The sequence below is a fragment of the Ixodes scapularis genome, unplaced genomic scaffold (genome assembly GCF_016920785.2).
Source record: "Ixodes scapularis isolate PalLabHiFi unplaced genomic scaffold, ASM1692078v2 PGA_scaffold1__304_contigs__length_218370807, whole genome shotgun sequence".
In the NCBI taxonomy this organism is placed as follows: domain Eukaryota; kingdom Metazoa; phylum Arthropoda; class Arachnida; order Ixodida; family Ixodidae; genus Ixodes; species Ixodes scapularis.
The window spans coordinates 170,812,061-170,833,225 of NW_024609846.1; the positions used below are offsets into that span (position 1 = coordinate 170,812,061).

The following is a 21,165-nucleotide window of genomic DNA, read 5'->3' on the forward strand; positions in this document are numbered from 1 at the left end:
CGTGTTGTGTCTGTAAAACCAAGTGACACGCTACGGGGCAGCCTGCGCCTTGATGAGACTTTGAAAGTGCACTCGGGATGTCCCACGTACTCTGCAGCCCGGTATTTGGAACGTTGCCGACGCTGGAGCCTCCTCAGGAGTGTCGAGATGACGGTGAATGCCAGGCTCTGCAGGGATAGGCCGAGCCAGACGCCAAGGTAGCCTCCCAGGAGCGCCAAGATTTGCGTTATCTGCGTACGATTATTGACTGACGCTTAGACCAGTCAAAACTTCTGAGCTCTCGCCTTTAATGTCAGAGCGGTGCTGAAAACCAGGGGTTCTTTCCAACAAACACAGGCTCGCACAACAAAGAGGAAAACAAGCATTCACGCCATGGGTACGAAGCCACTGCTAAAATGTTCATGATGCATAAAGAAAAACACACACACACACACGCACACGCACACACACACACACACATTACAACCATGTGGTAATACACTTTTTTAATTTTTTTTAGTTGATCCACTTCAAGGAAATCTAGTGCATTTTAATATACCGATCTTACCAAGCGTTCGGCGCATGGCCGAAGCCGCCATAACTTTAGTTCTCAGAAGGCAGGTGGTAGCGCGCCGACAGCTCGTGCCTTCACGTGCTCTGCATGGTGCACAGCTCCAGCGAGGTTGCCGCACGCGTAGAAAGACTAAAGCCCCCTCGATGCATTGCGATAGCATTGGCGTTGCAAAACTGGCTGTTGGGATCGGTCTTTTACACGAGGAGAAATTGGAAAAGACATTGCTGTACAAGGTGTTTCTCTAACGACAGAATAATTGACAAAACAAGAAATGCTTAAATTGAGGAAACTATTTCTTGGGGAATGCGTTTTCGTCGATCAACTACGGTGGGCATCGAGTTAGGAGTGCAAAGTTATAATTAGCTAGTTAATTACTCGAAATGATATCATTAACTTTCAAAGTATTCACCTGAGCTGTCACATTCTAATCAGAGATGTATTGCCATCGTGTAACTGTGGTAAGAACGTCAACTAAATTTGACTTCGCGCTATTCTCTGGCAAATTTAAGCGGCGAGGAGACGGAGATACCAGAAAACATCATTCATCTTACCACCGCATTGCATATTCCCTCGCATTGGTAGCCACGTCAAAGTTTGTCTCCCTTTCAACCAAAAAACATAATTGGTTTTAATTCTTTATTTAAGTCGAATGTCTCATCGTTCAGTCCTTGACCAAAAACGCGTCGGCGACATGAAAGGTACCAAAACCAGAGGTTCGCCACTGGACCACGAGATGGCGTTACTTGTGCCAGAATCGGCGGAGGGGCGCGCGCGGCATAAACCCAGCGGGAGAGGAGGACACTTTCGCTCGCGCAGCGGTGAAGAACGGGCGTGCGACATGCCGTGAGATTTGCGAGTTTTAGTAGACCGTGCTTCCCCCTCCGCTACCCGGAACTCTACAGCCAAGGCCATCGGCGCGCAGGCGCAATGGCGGTTTCTTCGTAGCGGAGGGTTAGCGGAGGGGGAAACACGGTCTATTAAAACTCCCTATTAACTGCGCCAAAAGTCCGTCGTCAAATAGCGCGCTGTCTTCAGAGGTTCGCTATCACCGGGATCGGCGCTTGGGCTTTCGCCTTCTAGTCGGCTTAAAAATAACGCAAAAGACCCTGTGAATTTTTTTAGCGGTATCTGTGGACTATATTTTGTTTTACCTTAAGTTCGAGCGCGGACGATGTTATGAGCCGAAGGGCCAATCAGACAGCGCAGAAAGTGCAACGTCATGGCGCGCTTTCTGCGCTTTATAGGACCAGCCGGCGGAGGAGCAGTGCACAGAGAGACGGCGAATACCGGCTAGTCCTATCACCTGCAGAAAGCACACCATGACGTTGTGCCTCTTTCGCTGTTTGATTGGCCCTTCGGCTCGTAACATCGGCCGCGCTCGGACCTAAGCTGAGGCTAAGCCATCACGTTTCAACACGAGACATCCACTCATTCCGTAAAATGATACCTCTTTTCTTTAACCGAGCCGTGCAGTATCGTGACGTCCGGGGTTCATGAACCGCAGTCGCCCTGTTCAGACGGGATACAAAAGACGCAGAGTTTCTCTGTAGACAGGATGACAGAGCTCTCTGCGGACACGCCTCAACCATCTTCGCAGCACAACGTTTGCTTCACACAGAAGTGTGCTTCGAACATATGCCTGCAGGAAATTTCTGCATGATTAACGGGACCGCCATGCATGAAAGGAACACGCCGCAGACACTGTGTGCAAACTGTCTTTTGTATGATATATTAGCAACGTCACCGTGGCTCTAAGGAGGCCCGAATGGACGACGGAAACCCCTCCCTGAAGCGACGCCAGCCAACGCAGTGGCTGATAGTCTGAGAGAGTCGCTCTTATACGAGGTATCACTTCGTCGTAGAAAAGACGCATCACGCTCCGATATCTCCTCGGGCTATCGTTTCTTTTTAGTTTCGGTACGCCGGACTGTAGAAAGCTTACCTTCGCCATTGAATGGCGTAGAAGGGAACTTAGTTCTTGTGTTTGCAACAACTGCTATAGCATGTTTGAACGACGGGCTAAACACACCTTTAATTGATATGTATCATATAAGACATATGAGTAAAAAATAAAGAGCGAGATTTATGTAATCCGACTGCTTACTGTGACTCTTCATTTGTACATTGACATCTCCCGCGGTCGACTACGCTAACCGAAAAAATAAACGGTTTTGTTTTTATTCTCCAAGTGCTCTTTTTCTAGGGAGTGTTCTCAGTCGTCTGTGAACCCCCCCCCCCCTCCCCCCCTTCCCCCTGTACGTGACAGCAGGGAGGCAATAAAAATATAGAATGAAGGGCTTTTCTGTGCACAGGCAGATCTGTATGGTGGTTTAAAATGGTTAATAAGCAGGACTATATAAACGGGAAACAAAGCCCACTTCGGTCAGCACCGTTGAAGTTTGGAAAATGAAGTCTTACGAAACACGGAACCTGTATTTGTCCACGACGAATGCAAAAAATGTGCCATAAGAACAAAGTTACGAGCGAGACAGTAGGCTGGAAGAAAACTACCGCAGCTCTGAGATGCGAAGGCAGCGTCAGGGTATGGTCCATAGTCGGGGGAGCCCTCACATTCCTTCGTGCCGGGCCTCCGCTAGATGGCGACTCCAGACCTTCTCGCCCCCAATACTGAGATATTGGCACGATGACTCCCACGACCGAGTCGGCGACACGTCGGCTAAAAATTATCGGTGAAATGAGCGCCTAGGTAAATATCTTACTAGAGGCCACCTTGCAGTTGCTCTACCAGCAAACTCAGTCGCTATATTTAAATGAGGGACATCGTTGTCACATTAACACCCGAGAGCGGCAAACCATCTTAAACCCAAAAGTTCCGGCAGTTACTTCTTTATATGTCCGTTCTAGGCATAGTTTTCGCACTTCGACCAGCCGTTGTCTCGGTCCACGCAAAAGTCAAGGACGGTACGTGCGCCGCCAACATGCCAGGGCACCCGTGACTGGCACGCGTAGACGTCGTACGCAAATGAGGCGTTCAAACGGCGAAAACTCCGTCCTTCTTGGCGTTTCTTTTTTTTCCCTCTCTCAGAGCTACGGGTGGGTGGTCAGTCAGGCTGAGTCGTCGGTCTTGTACTCCAACCAGAAGGCGCACGCACAGAACACGGCCGGAGACAGGCAGATAGTGGCCACTTGGCGCGTGATCTCTCGTCTGTCCTTCCGAGGCGGCCTTGTGGCTGTAGCCGTTCGGGGCTCCACGGTCAGATATGTCTCGCGATTGCAGTGCTGCCGCGCCGCCATTAACGCCGTTAAAGGGCGGTGACGCAATACGTGCGCTGGAATTGCGCCCTGCGAGGGCGGGGGTACGCGCCACGCGCTGGCCTGCCCGGAATTCCGGGAAATGCGTCACGCGGCGGCCGCCCCGACTCGTTCTGCTCTCGTCCGCCAGACGAGTCGGGATCTTTTTGTTGCCGGTAGAATACCAGGGTCGGTCACCGACTAGAGAGCCTGGATCGAAGAGAGGGAGCAACTCAAGCCAGCGCTTGCAATTGAATGGAGAGGGTGCAGGCAATCTGAATGCAGGCGATCCACTCTTTCGTCACCTCATCACGGAATTGTACGCTACTCAGAGCCAGTATTCAAATTACTTCTAATCGATTACTGTTTAAAGGAATTGCGTAATCATTTGATTTCTTTTATTAGCCAGTGATAACGAGAGTAATTTGATTAGTTTTAGAAGCATTACTATTAATTTTTAATCCTCCACCTGCCCCCCCCCCCCCTCAATTCCCGCCCCTTTTTAGTTTACGACTACTTAGTCACTACACTTTGAACTGAAACAGCTGCGATATGTGCACTTCATCAGCTTCTAAATATTGCAGACCACAAAGAAGGAAACGCTTGTTACCAATCTGCATGAAAGGACGTTAGGTTCTTTGCTTGGTTAGGTTATATTGTGGCTTGCTAGCCTTCGAAAGCTCGCGCTGCAGAACCCAGGGATCCTGGGTTCAATCCCCACCCCTGCCCGTTTCGATCTGGATGAGCACCGGGTTGCATCGTGCCGGCGTGCGGTCGTGTATCCCTACTGCGTGGTGCACGTTAAACACCCAAGGCTAGCGGTTGTACTGCACTGACTAAATTTCTCATGTACAGCTGAGACTCCAGGCGGCCATTGATGCTGACTAACTTCCGGTTGTAGACACATACACCCGACATTACTATTATTATATGTTAGCTTTCAGGCTAGGTCTGCTGCGAAGTCTGAGTTTTCTGCAAAAGCCTTTCAGTACGAAGGTTGACTGTTAATGTAGCATCTGCGTCTTAATGCACCGCTCAACCTCGTCTCTTCCGCTCTTAAAAAAATTAAACTTGCCTCGATCATTCTCATAAACCCGGGAAGAACAAAATGCGTCGTGCTAATCTTAAACGTGCGTTATGCTTTGCTATGCTTTTGCTTACTATGCTATGCCGTATTCTTGCTATGCTATGCTATGCATTTTATGCATAGTACAGCAAGCATAGTACGCATCTTGTGCCTCGAGCGTCCGGTGATTAACGTTGCGCAGAGAAGCGGAAGCACTCTGTGCATTCTCCGCGTAATTCTCAACATGGCGTCGTATATCGCGGGCACCGTATCGGGGGGTCGCAGGCTAACGGCTGAACTAGAGCCACTAAATAAGCTACGCTTCAGAGTAACGACACTTAGCCATCTTGTGACTTTAAGTCATGGTGGCCACTTATCTGAAGCTTTATCTGAGATCGCAGGAAACGCTTTTACGTCCTCCAGACAGTTCAAAACCGTTCGCGACAGAGCAAAACCATATCACATAAGCCTGCTAACACCGCGTCTGAAGCTGAGGGAAGTCTCATTTTTGAATTGTGGCGACCGACAGTTGTGTCTGCTCTGCACTAAGCACCAAGATGGCGGCGAACACAACAATACCGGGGAACAGAGTACCGATACTCTAAGCGTAACTCATTCAGTGTTTCTAGGCTGAACGAAGCGGACTAAGCGATGGCAGAGGACGACGGGCGTGAGACCTTTACTTCAGGACTGTTGTTCGCGGTACAGGCGAATCTGTTTAGCTGCGAAAGTGAAATCGTTTACCGATCGAAACAATTAGGATTCATTCCGTAAGACGCGCTCGCGGTACAGGTGAATCTGTCTGGCCGTAAGACACGACCGAGCACCAAGCTGATTCTCACAAAGACGTCGCCGGGTTGTCGCCCCTTCTCCTGGCTAAAGACATCGGTCGTCTTACGAACACGAATTGGCAGGAGCTTGAAAAACGCGCAAACTTCAAGCACGCAGTACTTGACTTTCGCGTTTTTCGTGCGACGTCCGCGTTTTTCGAATGCTTCGCACTTCCGGAAAAACAAAGGAAGAAAAAACAAAAAAAAACGCGGTCGGGTCGAGCCACGTGACTTCCGGAAACTCTCTCGTTTTTTGCATTTCTTCTTCCGCTTCAGTCCAGTTTTGGTTTCGGTTTCGAGCAATTGCGTTTCTTTTTTTTTACTTCATTAAAATGTAGGTGACGCTGTAGCAAAATATTTATGGAGTACTCTTCTAAAACCATTATAAATCACCTGTAAAATATAAAAGGATTTTTTTTCTTTTGGGGGGGGGGGGGGGGGGATTCAGTGTCCCTTAAAGCTGAAACGAAGTACAAAAAAAGTTTAAAATAACAAAAGGAATGGAGCTTGCACTTTCAGTGTCTTATCAAAACAATAGGAAGACTTTTCCTTTAACTTCGTTGTTCTTGTTATTCTTTATCATAAATTTATATCCACCAATGATATTCTGCCAGCTTAGCGTTCGCTAGCAGGGTAACCGTAACCGTAACTGAACCGCTTATTTTGCCCGACCCAGAACAGAACCCGAACCAAAATGTTTGGCGTCATTTTGGAGCTGAACCTGAACCGGAGCAAAACAAAACCGATGAACGAGTCCCCCTATGACGAATCATCTTGTGACGAATGCACATGTGACGAATCGGCATCATTCCATTTTTCATCTGCTGCGCGAAGTAGTTCCTAGAAGATATGGTTGTCGAAGGAAGAAACGAGGCTTTTGGTGTTCGAAATCTGTACGTTTTGAAAATCAAATCCAAGGCGCACCAACATGTATCCTTATTCAACGCATGAAGGGGGAAATTAGTACCCTTCCTCGAGAAGCCGCATTCTCCTATTTGCTTCATTTAGTAACTGCTACACCCACTGAGATCCCCCAGCGACCCCTTTGTTCTTATTGTAGCTTATCTTTCGCCCCCCGTTCGTTCAAAGAGGCTCTTCCACTCCCGCTCCTATTGGCGCCGTTTATTCCTACAAGTTTTCCACCAATGAAACAACGAAGCGAGCCCCCGCCAGGGAGATGATCTACCAAAAGTGGCAGATTGAAAATACGAGTAGTTAGTAGTTTGTAATCTGGTAATTCTTATCCAATAATGAACTGTAGGAAAGGCCCGCTTTAAAACCGGCAGAAAAATCTGCAGTTTTAAATATTTGATGTAATCGGAAGAGTAACCGTTACTTTTGAAAGTAATGAACAATTAATCGATTATTTTAACTGTATACTTTCTAATTAATAGTAATAGTAATTGTGATCGATTACTTTTTATTTTGTAAACTGTACAAGGTTGTCTTCTCGCAGCTCGTACTGCTATATCAATCACGTGACCCCGATGTTGGAATCACTGCAATTAGGCACACTCCAGCCCGATTTCGAAAGTTTGCCCTCTCATGGAATCTGTGGAATCCGTGCACAATGGCGAACACAAATGCCACAGCACAACTACGCAACGAGATAATGAATGCAAACTCGCAGCGCCAAAAGCGCAACGTCACGGCGCTCGTTGTATGCCAGCGCGTACGTTATCATCGGCTGAACCAAACAAGCGCAGGCGCAGACATGCACCGTGACCCTAGAGTTTTTGATTATGCGCTTGTCTTTCTTCTTGCACGTTCAGCGGTGCGGGTTGCTCCGCCATTGTGCGGTGGTTCCGACACTCTAACGATCGGCACATGACTTTTGAAAGTGGTCTATCACTGACTATACTACAGCGGCACAACTCCCTCGTTTCGACCTTGAGAGTTGTCTGCACTCTCGGAGATCGTCGGCCTCCCCAGCTGTCTCGGAATCTGGGCAACGCTCTGATTCCCGGCGTGTATTACTACCTGCTCGACCGGGTTTATAAGCGCCGGCTGACAAGAGATCCAAAACGGCCGTACAAAATTGGAACCCTGGATCAAGGGGCCGAAGAAAGGGACAAACACGAAACTCCGACCTAGCTCGCCCGCACTCTGTCTTTAGTTCAAGCTGTATACACGTCGGGAACATTCTGTCCTAGCTTCGGTATTGAAATCAATAACGTGGGCGCGAGCTGATTGTTCACTTGTTGCTTTCTTGGGTCTCAAAGTGATTCTAATTTTGTGCTCGCTGAACAGATTATACGCATTCATGAAATTTCGGAACTGGCATGTGTGTTGGGGAAGGGGATCGATGGTATAGTGCGTTACAGTTCCCAAGCTGGGAGCACGTGTAGCGAAAGCTCGCGCTACAGAACCCGGGAATCCTGGGTTCCGTTCCCACCCCTGCCTTTTTCGGTCTGGATGAGCATCGTACCGGCGTGCGTTCGGGTATCACTACTGCGTGGTGCACATTAAATGCACCGGGGGAGTAGGTCTGCCCTAACTAAATTTCTCATCTACAGCAGGGACGCCAAATGCTCATTGGGGCTGACCATACTTCCCGCTTACTTATCACAGACACATCGCAATTACGTTTAGTTCACATCTGACATACTTTTCATGAAATCTTGAAGCGCGTATGAGCGTTGCGCAAGCATGAGACGCGTTCACACAGGAGCGTCCACCCTCACTTTCGCGTTCACACAGGAGCGTCCACGGTCTCTAGTCCCCGGGTCGTACCAAGATACCAAGCACTGATGGCGATGTGAGTCGCGCTTGTAACTCGAAATAAGCAGACGTAAGTTCCCGTGACATCTCGCAACGCAAGGAAACGTTACTGTGCGAGTGGTCCTCGAGAGGTCGTTTTGCGAAATAAAAGGAGCCGTTCCGTTTATAAATAGCACGAGAGTTGAAACTATGGTGGCCAGTGGTGCACTGCATTCCTCAAAGGTTTTCATTTCTTAACTTGATGACGTAACCGCCATGTTACGATGTAGAAAAACATATCCTAGAGAAGTTACGGTGTCTACAGCTAACATTGCCTTAACAAAACAACGCGGATACACTTTTCAGATGTGCTTGTGCATAGGTGTCCTTGATCATTGATCTACGTCTTAAATGAGAAGGTGTGAGTAGAACAGCACGAACTCACAAAAACGAGAAAGCGCGATATCGTTTCCGTTGCGCAAATATGGGCCTTGTTTCATTTCCTTCGGTTAGAAAATACAAAGTGCTGCTTAGTTAGTTTGGCGGAACTTGAGTTAGTTAATTATAATGAATACTAAACTAAACTAGTAAAAGACTATAGCTGAAGGACTATTCGAGCAAGTTATCGGACGCGGACCTTGCGGAATTTTCAAAAGGCAGGCGGTGCCATTTGATAAGATCGCACATTTCGCGATTTCCATAATTGATTTGCAAATTAATTATGATCTGCAAGCCAAGCGGGCCTGCACACCTTCGTAATAAAGTTGGCGTTAAATCGTATTTTCCAAGTTGATACAGTGGCTGGTTAGTAAATGTGCAAGGCTGCCATCAGGTCCTTCGTCGTCCTTTCATCTTGTCTTTAGGAAGAAATAAAAAAAAAAACGGTTTTAGTTCCAAGATTACAACGTGCCACAGGAACGACAGATCAAATAGGCTATTTTGAGAAACGGGAGTATTTTATTCCACGCAAACCGCAAATAGGAGGGTAATTTAGAAAGGCGTGGCCCCTCGTATTCTTTTTTTTTTTCTTTTCTTTCTTATCTCAAAACAAAGATACTATTATGAAAATGTATACATGTTACAACATTGATATATTCTGCATAAATGTGCGTAATTTCACTTTCGTCACATAAAAGACGTCCTTGTATAGTAATAATCCCTAAACATGGCGTCTGTGTCGTGACGTCCGTTACAAATAGCACGCTGTAAATGAATTCTTGGTGGAGAAAAAAGAAAATGTGGAAACAATTAAGAACCGCGTCTGCGCTGGGTATGGAACATCTGCGGTCAGCAAGAGCACGGTTGAAGTCTGGGTTAGAAGAACTAGGGTTTCAAAAAGTAAACAAACGGAGCTCCATGTGGGGTGTCCTGCCACCGCCACCAACCCTTGCACGTTGCCGTGCATCCATAGCATTATTCTTACGAATCGGCATATCGCAAACTGAAAATCGGCTCTACAGCTTTCGGTGAGAAAAGAAAGTGTCATGGTAATTGTCGACATTACCGGCGTGGGCGGCCTACACTTCGGTAAATTACATTAGTAGAAATGGAATTTAATTACAGTTATAATTACCTTGGTTTACATGTAGCTAGATACATTTGGAAGAACTAGCACACAAAAAATTAATTCATTACAGTCATAAATTTCTTTCAAAAAAGTGTTCGCATTGCAATCACTTTCCTTTGGAAGCTACTTTTAACGATGTCAATGTTATGGCGTGTTCGAGCACTGAAGTGTGTTAGTCCGCTCCTAGACTTATACCATGGAGTCATCACAATATAAATTTAACATTCGTCACATCTTGTGGAGTAGGAAGGACACCAAAATTGTCTTCTTGGTGGTGCAAGGCCTTGCTTCCAGCCACTGTTGACGGTCGCGCGATACAGGTAACGGTGTCACCGGTTACGTTACTCGCTACATACTGTTACAAAGAAGTGAACAAACCACACTTCAATTTTTTTTCGCGTTTCTAGGCGCCAAGCCATATAAAAGTTCGGGCGTTTTTACGTTTTTGGTTTGCTTTTTTCTCGTGAGTATTTATGTGGAACTATAAAAAAGATAAGGTAATTAGGTTCCGTTTCTGGATGAATATTATGTTTCTTTAAATATGGCGCTCATGCATATATATACTTGTAACGTCAAAAAAGTAAAACGTGTTAATTCATAGTTTAATAAAGTAACGCAAAAGTAGCGTGCGTTAATTTTTGATGGTAGCGGCAACGGTAACACGTTTTTCTTTTTCTGAGGTAACGTAGGTCGGTAACGTGTTCTTTTTATTTGCAGGTAACGAGTAAGGTATTTCGTTACTTTTTTCGGTAACGCCTACGATACTGCTTCTAGCTAAAATCACTTTAGGCCTAATGAGCGATGATTAGCTGCGCCACTACCCCATCGCTATTTTCTTGACCTTATTAGAGTATAATTTTTTTCGAATACGACGCAATATTGCAGATCTATAGCACGCGGAAAATAACGTATATCTAAATGCCAACTCGCTTAATAGGGACTATTAGCAAACCGTTGCCGTGTTCGGCGTACCGCACTACCGGAGCCTTTGAAGCATGCTTTTAAGCGCGTGCTCCGCGGTCACGGTACTACCCGGGTGCACAATTAAAAGCATGCTTCAAAGGCTCCGGTAGTGCGGTACGCGGAGGACGGCAACGGTTTGCTAAAGGACCCTAATATTTAGCCTCCTTATATACGTAAGGACTGATCATGTCGGTGGCAATCATTGCGGTGCGTAAGTTGGTATTTTATTTGTTTTCTGTAGCTTTAATTAACGTTTAGAAAATCCTAGCCATTTTTTTTTATTTGTTTAAGCTGCCTTAACACAATACTGACGTGACATTCTGGACGTGTAAAACCGCGCTCACACTGATATAGTACATCATAGAAGAAACAGTCCGCAGACAGCAGAGAGTTTTAGAGAACCGTTTTTCGCACATCCGATAGGGTACAATGGGCCCTCCGGTATACGCACCGCGCACATGCAGAAAACTCGCAGATGCCCAGTGTGCAAAGGAGGGTTCATCGTACCGTATCCGAGGTGCCCAAAACGGTTCTCTAAAACTCTCTACAGTTGGAGGCGTGTTTCTCCCATTGCGGTCCTATTGGTCGTACAAAAACTGTCTGCAAAGGTGTCCGAAAAATACATGTGCATGAAGGCAGCATGCTTCGGACATGCTTGAGCAATGATTCGCTGGTACTTCTGGACGCACCGTGTATTTTGTATGAGGTACTATGAGCGCGGTTTTTAGGTACGTGGTGTGAATTGTGGAACAGATATGGTACTTGCAGCGGGTATTTGTTCGATAATGAAGGTGGAACATGAAACGGATATCGTTGTTGGTGTTATTTTATACATATTGTTATATATAATGTTTACAACACCTATCAAACGGCACGCCCGCCTCGAGAAGGCGTTTCTTTGCGTGGTTTGTACAACTAAGAGAAGCCCTTATCTTGGCAGCCCCGAACGCCGAAGACTTTTTCGGTCGTCTGTTCCTTCGTTTATCTTCGGTCGTGGTGGCCTAATCCACAGACAAATGCAAAACCACGCGTGTCCTTCTGAGATATGGCTGAAAAAAAACAGCGTTCTGTGCAAACGAGCTCGTGAGCTGGATTGCCGCGAGTGTTATTTGTGCCTGTTATCGTCGAAACTGGACGGAGCTGCTGGAGCAGCGAACTTCAAGCCCCGGACGTAGCTCAAAGAAAAAACAAACGCGTATTTCGACCACGCCATCTTTTGACATGCCCACTCGGAAGAAGGCTGGTCTCTCCTTCGTCCCTCGACTCTGCTCCGTTTCAGCGTAACTTGGTAAAGGATGAAGGTTGTGGGATAGCGACCCAATCAAAGCGTCGGACCGAAGCAGGTGACGTGCTGTTGATGTGCACCCCCTCTGCGGAGAGCTGTAGCGTGTTTCGTTCCATTTCTCAAAGTGGCCCGCAAGAGCCATACGCTGCGTTTACACAAATGCGATCGTAGCCCACGGAATCGAGCAGGGACTAATCAAACGCACCTTGTCTCCCGGCTTCTTCCCCTTCTACCATCCTGCTGGTGTCGTTCATACTTGCACGGGTTGAGAAAAAGCAGTTCGATGGTGCGAAAAGTATGATGCAGAAGGTACGCGCAGAGCAGCAAGGCCACCATTATGGCCGCTGATATGACGTCAGCGTAAGCCATGCCAACGTTACTAAATCAGCTCAGTTGAGGCACTCCCTCGAACTCTCTTACCCCATTCAGTCCGCCTTCCGCCCCCCATCGTTTAAAGCGCCATTTAGTTTTTCTTTTCAAAACTGTGTGTTTTATAAGTACGGTGAAGCGCCATCCATAGACTATGTGGTTCAAAGCACATGTATTTCATAGAATACACTACACTTACCATAGCAGCCGCCCTCAAAACTGTGCCGCGTCGAAAGACGAAAGGCGCGCGGGCCGTGGTGGTGGTGTCGGGGTACTGCTTGCGGAAGCAAGAAAAGGGCTTCTTGCCGGTTCCATTTTCGGAGTTCGTGCGTAAAGGCCTGTTCACACCCTTGCAACCGAGTAGGACCGAGAGAGACGAGATCTGTTGAAACCTCTTAAACTTTCTTAGAACGAGGGAACACACTGGCATTCTGTCGCCATCTATGCGGTGACCCTGCAACTGCATTTCACAAGAGCGAAAGTTTTGCGGGATTTCCGAGGTAATGTGCTTAATACCTATAAAAAAGGCTCGTTTATAACTTTGACAAAAGATTTTTGAGCCAAGAAAGAAAGGATAATGCGCGAGAGAAATAGAAAACATGCCGGACCGCCAAGTTTACACTGCTACCCAATAGATGGCGCCAGTGTGTCCTCTCGTTGTAGGAGGTTTCAAGGCACCCAGTTCTAAGAGGTCGCAAGGGTGAAAGCTTTGCTCATTGTCATAAGCCACTAGCATGCGCGCGCTGTGAATTTGTAATCGTTCAAAATGATGTAAAGTGTTTTTTTCTTTTGCCAAGTTATTCTAAAAAGGGGTGTAGACGAATAAAGCTGGATTCCCATGGTGCGATTTTGCTTGGGAATCTGCAGCTGCGACGTCGGGCACCGCAGCTTCAACCAGGCATTTTTTGCCGCACGAGCGACGTCGGGACTGCGAAATCGCAAGTAAAATCACGCAATGTGAATCAGGCTTAATGTGCAGGTATAAGCAAACGCACGAGTGAGTGACCGTTCCTAAAATTCGCCTGAATATGAAGGGCAGTGAAACTTTCGCCAGAGGGCGCTGCGGATGCGCGAACTCTCTACATGCACGGAAGTAATTGTGTTCTCTGTTTGTTCGAACAGTGAGAAGCTAGAGAGAAATTTAGGCAGTACAGTTCGACTACTAGCCTGCGGTATTTAACGGGCCTCACGCAGTAGCAAATTTAGTAGGGATTACACTACCGCGCGCCGACAGAACGCTCATCCAGGTCGAAACGTGCAAAGGCGGGGAACAACCACTTTAAGAATAACTGGCGCCACCTGGCGGAAAGCGGGGTCCGAGGACTCTCAGAACGAAACAATACGCGCGTCAAGAGGGAGAGGGAAGAAGCGTCTTAGAATGAACTTGGGGGCAAAAAAAAAAAAAAAGCCATAATGGGCATAAAAGGGTCTTTCGGGGAGCCCAGTCGTACAGCTCTTGTGAGCCAGCAGAATCTAGCTTCCTTGATCGAAAGGGCGCCCGCACTCGCTTGAACTTGTTCTCACGTATACACATTCCAGAATTTTTTTAATTAGGGCTGTCCTAAAATGGTATATCGTTCTCAGTCTATAGACGATTGCAAGCTGGGCGACTGGCCGCCGCCATGTCTCTGCTCGAGCAGGCACGCCCGTGCGATTACGAGCTTGTGAAAGCTACGTTCACCCGCGCGTTGCACGCACTTGCACGCATGGGGCACCACTTGTGGCGCCATGCTTGCAATTGTCTATAGATACCAACTCAGGGGGATCGGTGGCCGAGTGGCCTAGCGCAAACCAGCTCGGAGCACGTGGAGCGAAAGCTCGCGCTGCAGAACCCAGGGATCCCGGGCTCAATCCCCACCCCTGCCCGTTTCGATCTGGATGAGCTCTCGTATCGGCGTGCGCTAAGGCTAGCGGTTGTACTGCATGGGCTAAATTTCTCATGCACAGCGAGTGACTCGTCGCAACTTCGAAATGGCTGACCAACTACACACTGTCTAAATATCCGCACAACCCCAATTATTAGACACGAATCCCTGCACGATTCTTGGCGGAAACTAAACTATATATATATCCCCGTTCACAGTTGGTTCGACAAAGAATTATCTTCACTTTCTGAGGTTGCGTTTCGGTCTGCTTACATCTGGCGTGCTCTGCACGTTAGATGTTTTTTTTTATACTGTACATTTGTGCGATTGGAACTCATTGCCCCACCACCCCTTACAAAAAACCGTGGTGCTTTTTTGTTGAAAGGCTGTTGAAAAAAATCATCAGAGGATATAAATTGTCAACAGCTTTTCATATGACCTTCTTTAGCTTTTCATTTGACTTTCCTATGGATATTAGCCCACTTTCAATAAAAAAGTCAACAGGCGTTCTGTCGCCTCCAAGATGCTTTTTCTGTAGCTTTCTAAATGAAAAGCTACAGCTTTTCAATAAAAAAACTACAGCCGCTTAAAAAATGCTTTACACCTTAGCCATTCATTCAACATAGTTCTCAAAGCTTTCCACTCTGCTCCAAATTTGCTGCCGCAAAATAACGTAAAAAACCAGAAAAACACGCGATTTTTAAAATTCGTTCATCATGGATTTTGTTAGAAAATGGTATATGAACGCACTAAATACATTCCACACATACACATTAGAAACAAACACAAACACACTGAAGCACTCAACACCTGAATCACAGTCCCGTTGACTGCTCCAGAGCCTCATGTAGCCTACATTCTGAAGGTGATCATTTGGCCGGTGACCAGCTCCACACTTATTAAGGTTCGAAGTATCCGATCTCCTTCTCGGGAGTCTCGGGAGTTTCTCAAAGAGACAAAAAGAAAACGGTGTCTCGAGGTTCGTGGACTTTATTTCTCGCTAAAAAGCATTGGTACAACTAATAATTATTCGGCGCAGTCGCTAAAACAACATCCACAAAAACGGCTCCTAAGAGAAATGTTTTGACTTCTCTGCATAGTACCACTCAAGGCGAAGCGAGTCAAGGCAGTTGCTCCACATTAACATTGTTATTTTTTTTTCTTTCTTTATTAGTTGACTAGTTTAGTAGAGTCCATAAGTCACAATAGTCACTCACAAAGAAAGAACATCAGGGCGTGTCTTTCGAAGGCCTGACCTCCAGCGCACGCCCATGCCTTCCGCCGTGCTTTGACTGCGCGCACAAGCACTCGAGGTACGCGAGACGCCGAAGTGCTGTCAAGGCTAGAAGACTAGAGATGGAGGCGGGACAACTGAAGCTGCTCCCTACGGTTCTCACCATGTCAGAGGCTATTGAGAAACCTTTCTGACTTTTGACATCGAGTCAAGATTTACTATGTTCAATAACAAGTCAACAGAAAGTCTGTATCTTCTCTATTGACACTGGCTACAAAGAGCCAACTGAACATTTTCAACACAAAGTAAACAGAGCGTCTGCATTCTTGCTGATGACACTGTCAACAGGAAGTCAGCAGAAAGAGATCAACGTAGAGTTAATAGAAGGTCAACAGCTTTTCTTCTGACTCGGGCTGAAGAAAATCATCAAAAACGCTTTGACACAAAATCAACAAACTTTCTGTTGATCATGTCAACAGGAAGTCAAACTCAAAAGAAAAAAAATCAGAGTCAACAACCAGTCAACAAGTTTTGAGTAAAAAGTCAAACATCATTTATATGAGACGTTGTAGATTAACAGATAAAAATTCAAATCTCCATGTAAACGTTTGTTCCACTTTTCCCAGGAATGAGTAATAAGGATTGTGTCCTTTTTGTTTTTCATGTGCGAAGATAGTTTGATTTCTTTTCCTGTAGCCTGGGTGGCACGATGTCTCCTGTTTGTGTACGAGTGTACTTCTTTTGAGTCGGTATATTGCATTATTTTTGTTTGTGTACGAGCGTACTTCTTTTTTTTTTATTGGATATATTTGCTCTTTTTTTTTTTTAGTCTTTAAGCAAATATGTACGAAATTTATAGTTTCAATATTTTTGTCGAAAAACTCCCTCATACTCCCCTTTAATACAATGCCCGTATGGAGCTTTGAGGTATATTAAATAAATAAATACATTTTGAGCGTTATGTTGACCTCCACAAAAATTACGACATCCTAATAATCTCGAACTGTGTCTCGGCGGCGGAAGATGGCTCTTGTCAAAGCCGTCTCAGCCAAAAACACCACTTTCGGCCGCGACTGAACCCGGTTCCGAATCACTCAAGACCACATAGAATGAATCGAGAGACAGCGTTGCAGTTTGTGACCGTTGCGATTTCTAGGGTTTGTCAAAGAGTTTGTTTACCCGAAACGGCGAACCGCACTGCAGTGTTTCTCGTTGCTACGCAATATGCACGTGCCAGTGGGTGACGTCTTTATTCCGTTGACAGCTCGCATTAGATCATTTTCGAGGCCCCAAACACGAGTCACGCGCAGCGCCGTGATCCTGCGCGTTTGTTTTTGTTCTGGCCTTGATCGGTTTATTCGGAAATTGCCAAGGCCCAAAGTTGACGAGCAGCCTGACGGCCCGCTTTTCGTTCCGCTTGATTGGCTCCACCAGATGGTAGCGTCAGCTGCGTTCGGGGTGTGAAACGAAGTGTACTAAACCTTTACGTCTTTTTTTTTTTTTTTTTTTTTTTTTTTTTTTTTCAGATTGCTACGACGATTTCTTTGCGATGGTATTTCCCGGCTTGGTCCCGCAAATGCGGTTACCGGAAATTCTCTATTGGCCCCTCTCATCACATCGCGTCCTCTGCCGGATAATGCGTTGCTGGCTGTGAGCTAAAGGGCACGTTTTGTGGCTCGACCGCGCCGTTGTGTATGCTGATTATTTTTTTTTTTACACTCTGGAAAGGTTCGGTGCTGCTTTTGAGTATACCGAGAAAATTTTACAAAAGCGCAGCACCGCAGGAAACAACTCAGTACGCTCTAAAGGAACAGTGTGATGAAGGAGCTTACTGGATAAGTTGGAAGCGGATGAAGTGTTCTGTACTCGCGAATGCTTGGATACTGATCAAAAATCCACGCCGTGGATGCGATCGTAATTTCTCGAAAAGGGTTCCCGAGCGCGATGCCAAGTTTAATACTCAGGCGATGATCGCAGCATGCCCCGGAACGGGCGTTGCAATACGATTGTACCTCCGACATTGGGTCTTCGACCGTAGAACAGTAGTGCCTTTATTTTGCAAACAACCCTCCTCCTATCGGCTATCAGAAAACTCAAAATTTGAAAGTAACAGTTCCGTGAAGTTTGTTTCTGCGATCAGAGTGTGCCTCGATTGTGCAACGCGAGAGCGACAGCCAGATATATAGACGCGTGTAGACAGCCCTGCGTATGGACGCTAAGGTAGCCGACCTGCACCTCTTCTTTCCTTTGATCTCATTCGCTATACATTTCATGATACTGTCAACAGGACAGGCTACTTTATTTTTACGTGCAACAATGTCATTCATAGTGTCTAATGCTTGTTAGCTGCGTCCGCTTCATTTGCTTCACATCTCGGGAGGCAGGAGTAGGTCAGTGATGGTCATCTTGCGTGCACTTGAAGCACCTGCACGAATTCTAACCTCTACGGGCTTTTCTAAACTGTCGCTTTAAGCTAGAGATGCTGCGAGTCTTTCGAGGTTCGAGTTCGAAAAGTATGAAAATTTTCAAACATGTTTAAGTTCGAATTTGAAAAGTTCGAAAAAGTCAAGCTTTCTGAAAGTTCGGCTTCGAATATATTGAAGTTCTTTACAAATAAAGCTTGACGAATTTGAAGACTTCAAAATTCCTTAAGATACGGCGCAATAGATCGGATCTCTGGGAAGTGGTAGCCTGGCAGCTGCATCATGACAATGCTCATTCCTCGCATCTGGTTCAGAGTTTCTTGGCACAGCACTTCTGTGGTTCGTCAGGCTTCCTACTCTCCCAGAATGTCTCCTTGTCATTTCTGACTCTTCCCCAAGCTCAAAATGCTACTGAAAGGAATTTGATTTGAGTCATGAGAAAACATTATGCGGAATACGACTGCCCAGTCCACTGCAAAAACCGCATTCGAAAGAAATGCTTCCCGCAATAGCAGGACCGCCGGGAGAAGTGTTTGTGAGCCCAAGGAGAGTGGAGTAGTTCAAAGGGTATTACGGTTTCAAGAGTCAGGCATCCAAGTAAATAAATGCATTTTTTTAAAGCGCAGCTCTTAGGCGCCCGTTTCCGGCTTGAGTGGCGTCGCCGTCGGCGTAACCGGGGCGACGTTTCGGCAAACGTCCTCATGACCTCCCTGAAAGGTCCTGGGGGAGTCACGTGACCCCCGTAACGTCACGTGATTCCCGTGAGGTCACGTGACCGACATGAGGTCATGAGGGTCACGCGACGTCATGAGAGTCACGTGACCTTACGGTTGCGCCGACGGTGACGGCGACGACGACGCCGCTCGGAGGGAGGAGTAGCAGGCAGGATGAGGAGGTGAGGAGGAGGGAGAAGGGGTATACCCTCCCCTCAGTACTTTTCCCTCCTCCTCCTCAAGAGCTGCGCTATAATTCGGCGTTACAGGGAGTTGTAAACGGCGCTTGTCCTGTCTGCACTTCCTCTAGTCCCCGTTTTCTGCGCGCTGTTTGCCTTTTCGTCAGTATGAACCAACTAACCCACATCGCCACCCTTATTCAGTTGTAAACGGCTTTATTCTTTTTTCAACCAATAATGTTCGATACTTTTTTAACAACCCTTGTACGGCTGATTATGTCACCATTATTTTTGCAATTTTTTGTTTATCCCACGAATTGATATGCTTGTAGATTTTATAGTTGTTACTTTAAATCTTAGGGGTAAAGTTGGCTCGAACTTTGCCGAACGTGTGTTGATAATTCGAAATTTTAAACTTCGTAAACTTCAAAGGTCAGAAATCGTCGAATTTCTTAGCATTCCAAATCAAATGTTTGAAAATAATAAAATTTCTAATCGCACGAAGTTTGAAATGTCGATAATTGTCACATTTTTAACGTAATAAGCTCCGACATTCGAAACTTTTTATAGCTTTCGATCCCTTCGGCTGGGTCTTTCAACCCCAAGTTCGAAAAAAGTTGGCGGAATCTCTGCTTTAAACAGAGTATGCGGGGCCCACCTTTTATAACACATCTAATCTTTTAACGGTCGAACTTGTTTCTTAGAAATGCAATAACACTTCCGCTGCCCGTGGGTATAACTCACAAATGCAGTTAAAGATAAAAAAAAAATCATAGCTCACAACATGGCACCCCGTCACGAGCGTTACACTGGCGAACGTTTTCCGAGGGGTAACCCCATCCACGTCATCGAATCCTGATCGGAATTCAAGCGTTGGAGGGCAACGAATACTTTATCCCCTCCTTACAACGCGCCCAACGAGGTCTTCGATCGCATCGGATGTGTTTTCTGGAGCGAGCTTCGCTGCTTTTCCACTGAACTGCGCTTTCAAAAATTTCCCCCGGGCACTTCGAGGCAGCGGTTGGCGGTTCCACCGAATTTCAAAAAAGTCTTTCGACAAGCGAGGGTAATCAAGCACAAAGCGTGCCCTTTGGCGCGTAGCCGAAATTGGGGCCACAACGCTTCACCCCGCTGACTGCCTAATGGAGAAAAATGGCCGATCGAGAACTTCCGGAGGCCGCATCCGCGAAGCGGGGAAACGCAATCCGGAAAATTGCCGTGGAGATTAGTGTCTATTTAGGGCTGAGAAGAAAATTTCCCGTTATTGCTGTAACATAATCACTTGCAAACTCAACAAGCCAACGTTGATTAAAAGCAAAAAACAAACAAAAACAGTTTTGCGTATTAAAAATAATTGACCGTCCTCGACATTCGGTCGAAGTAAACTTTTATTTATATTTTATTTGTTTCGCAGAACGGCTTTTGTTGTCTAGTTCGGGAAAATGAGTGGACGTCAGACTGCTTAAATGTACGTGGTTTTATCTCTCGTAAATGATTAACTTTGGGAAACGCGGTTCAAGTAATAAGCGCAAGCTAGAGCCACAGTCACGCTGCCAAAATGTTATAAAAAAAAGCCAGTGTGTAGACACTGTGTCATGTGTGTCCTTTTATGACAGCCAAAACAAAAAGTCTGCAGACATGTTCGAAGCAGACATGTATGTAGTAAGCATGCCCGAGGCTTGTCCACAGTTAATTCTGTGATCATGTCTACAGCCGACATTGTGTATTCTGTATGACGTTTGAGCCGTGGGACTGCTGAGTCTTGACCAGGGTGTAAGATAGGCAGGTGGGGAAACGGCCCATAGAAGCCATAGAAGCCTACCGCAGCGCCGTGACCGGATTGTGTACTCGTCTGCTTGCGGGTACCCCCGATTTGCAACAGATGGCGCTGCGGCGAGAGGAAAAAAATTGGAATCGAATTTGCATGGAATTTTATGGGAGAGTGCGCAAAATAAACCGAGAGCACGACATTCCTTCATTGAAAATGCACGAGAAATCATCTCCGTCAGTTTAGCCGGTCGCCACCGGTCACCCACCCGGAGTGAGAGTTTGCGGTGCTCCACATAGATGGCGCCACAAAAAAAAAGAGAAACCCGAGGGGGACACAATCCGGTCGCTCATTTGGCTCTCGTTTCCCCACCTGTCTATCTTACACCCTGGTCTTGA

General features: G+C 46.5%; 1 protein-coding gene across 1 annotated transcript in view; it reads right to left on the reverse strand.

The window, feature by feature from the left end:
- LOC8039566 overlaps positions 1 to 21,165 on the reverse strand; it is a 298,351-nt gene that overhangs the window by 155,463 nt on the left and 121,723 nt on the right. The window contains exon 10 of the mRNA XM_042290402.1: positions 91 to 230. Coding sequence (XP_042146336.1) covers positions 91 to 230 — 140 coding nt within the window. The remainder of the gene's footprint in view (positions 1 to 90; positions 231 to 21,165) is intronic.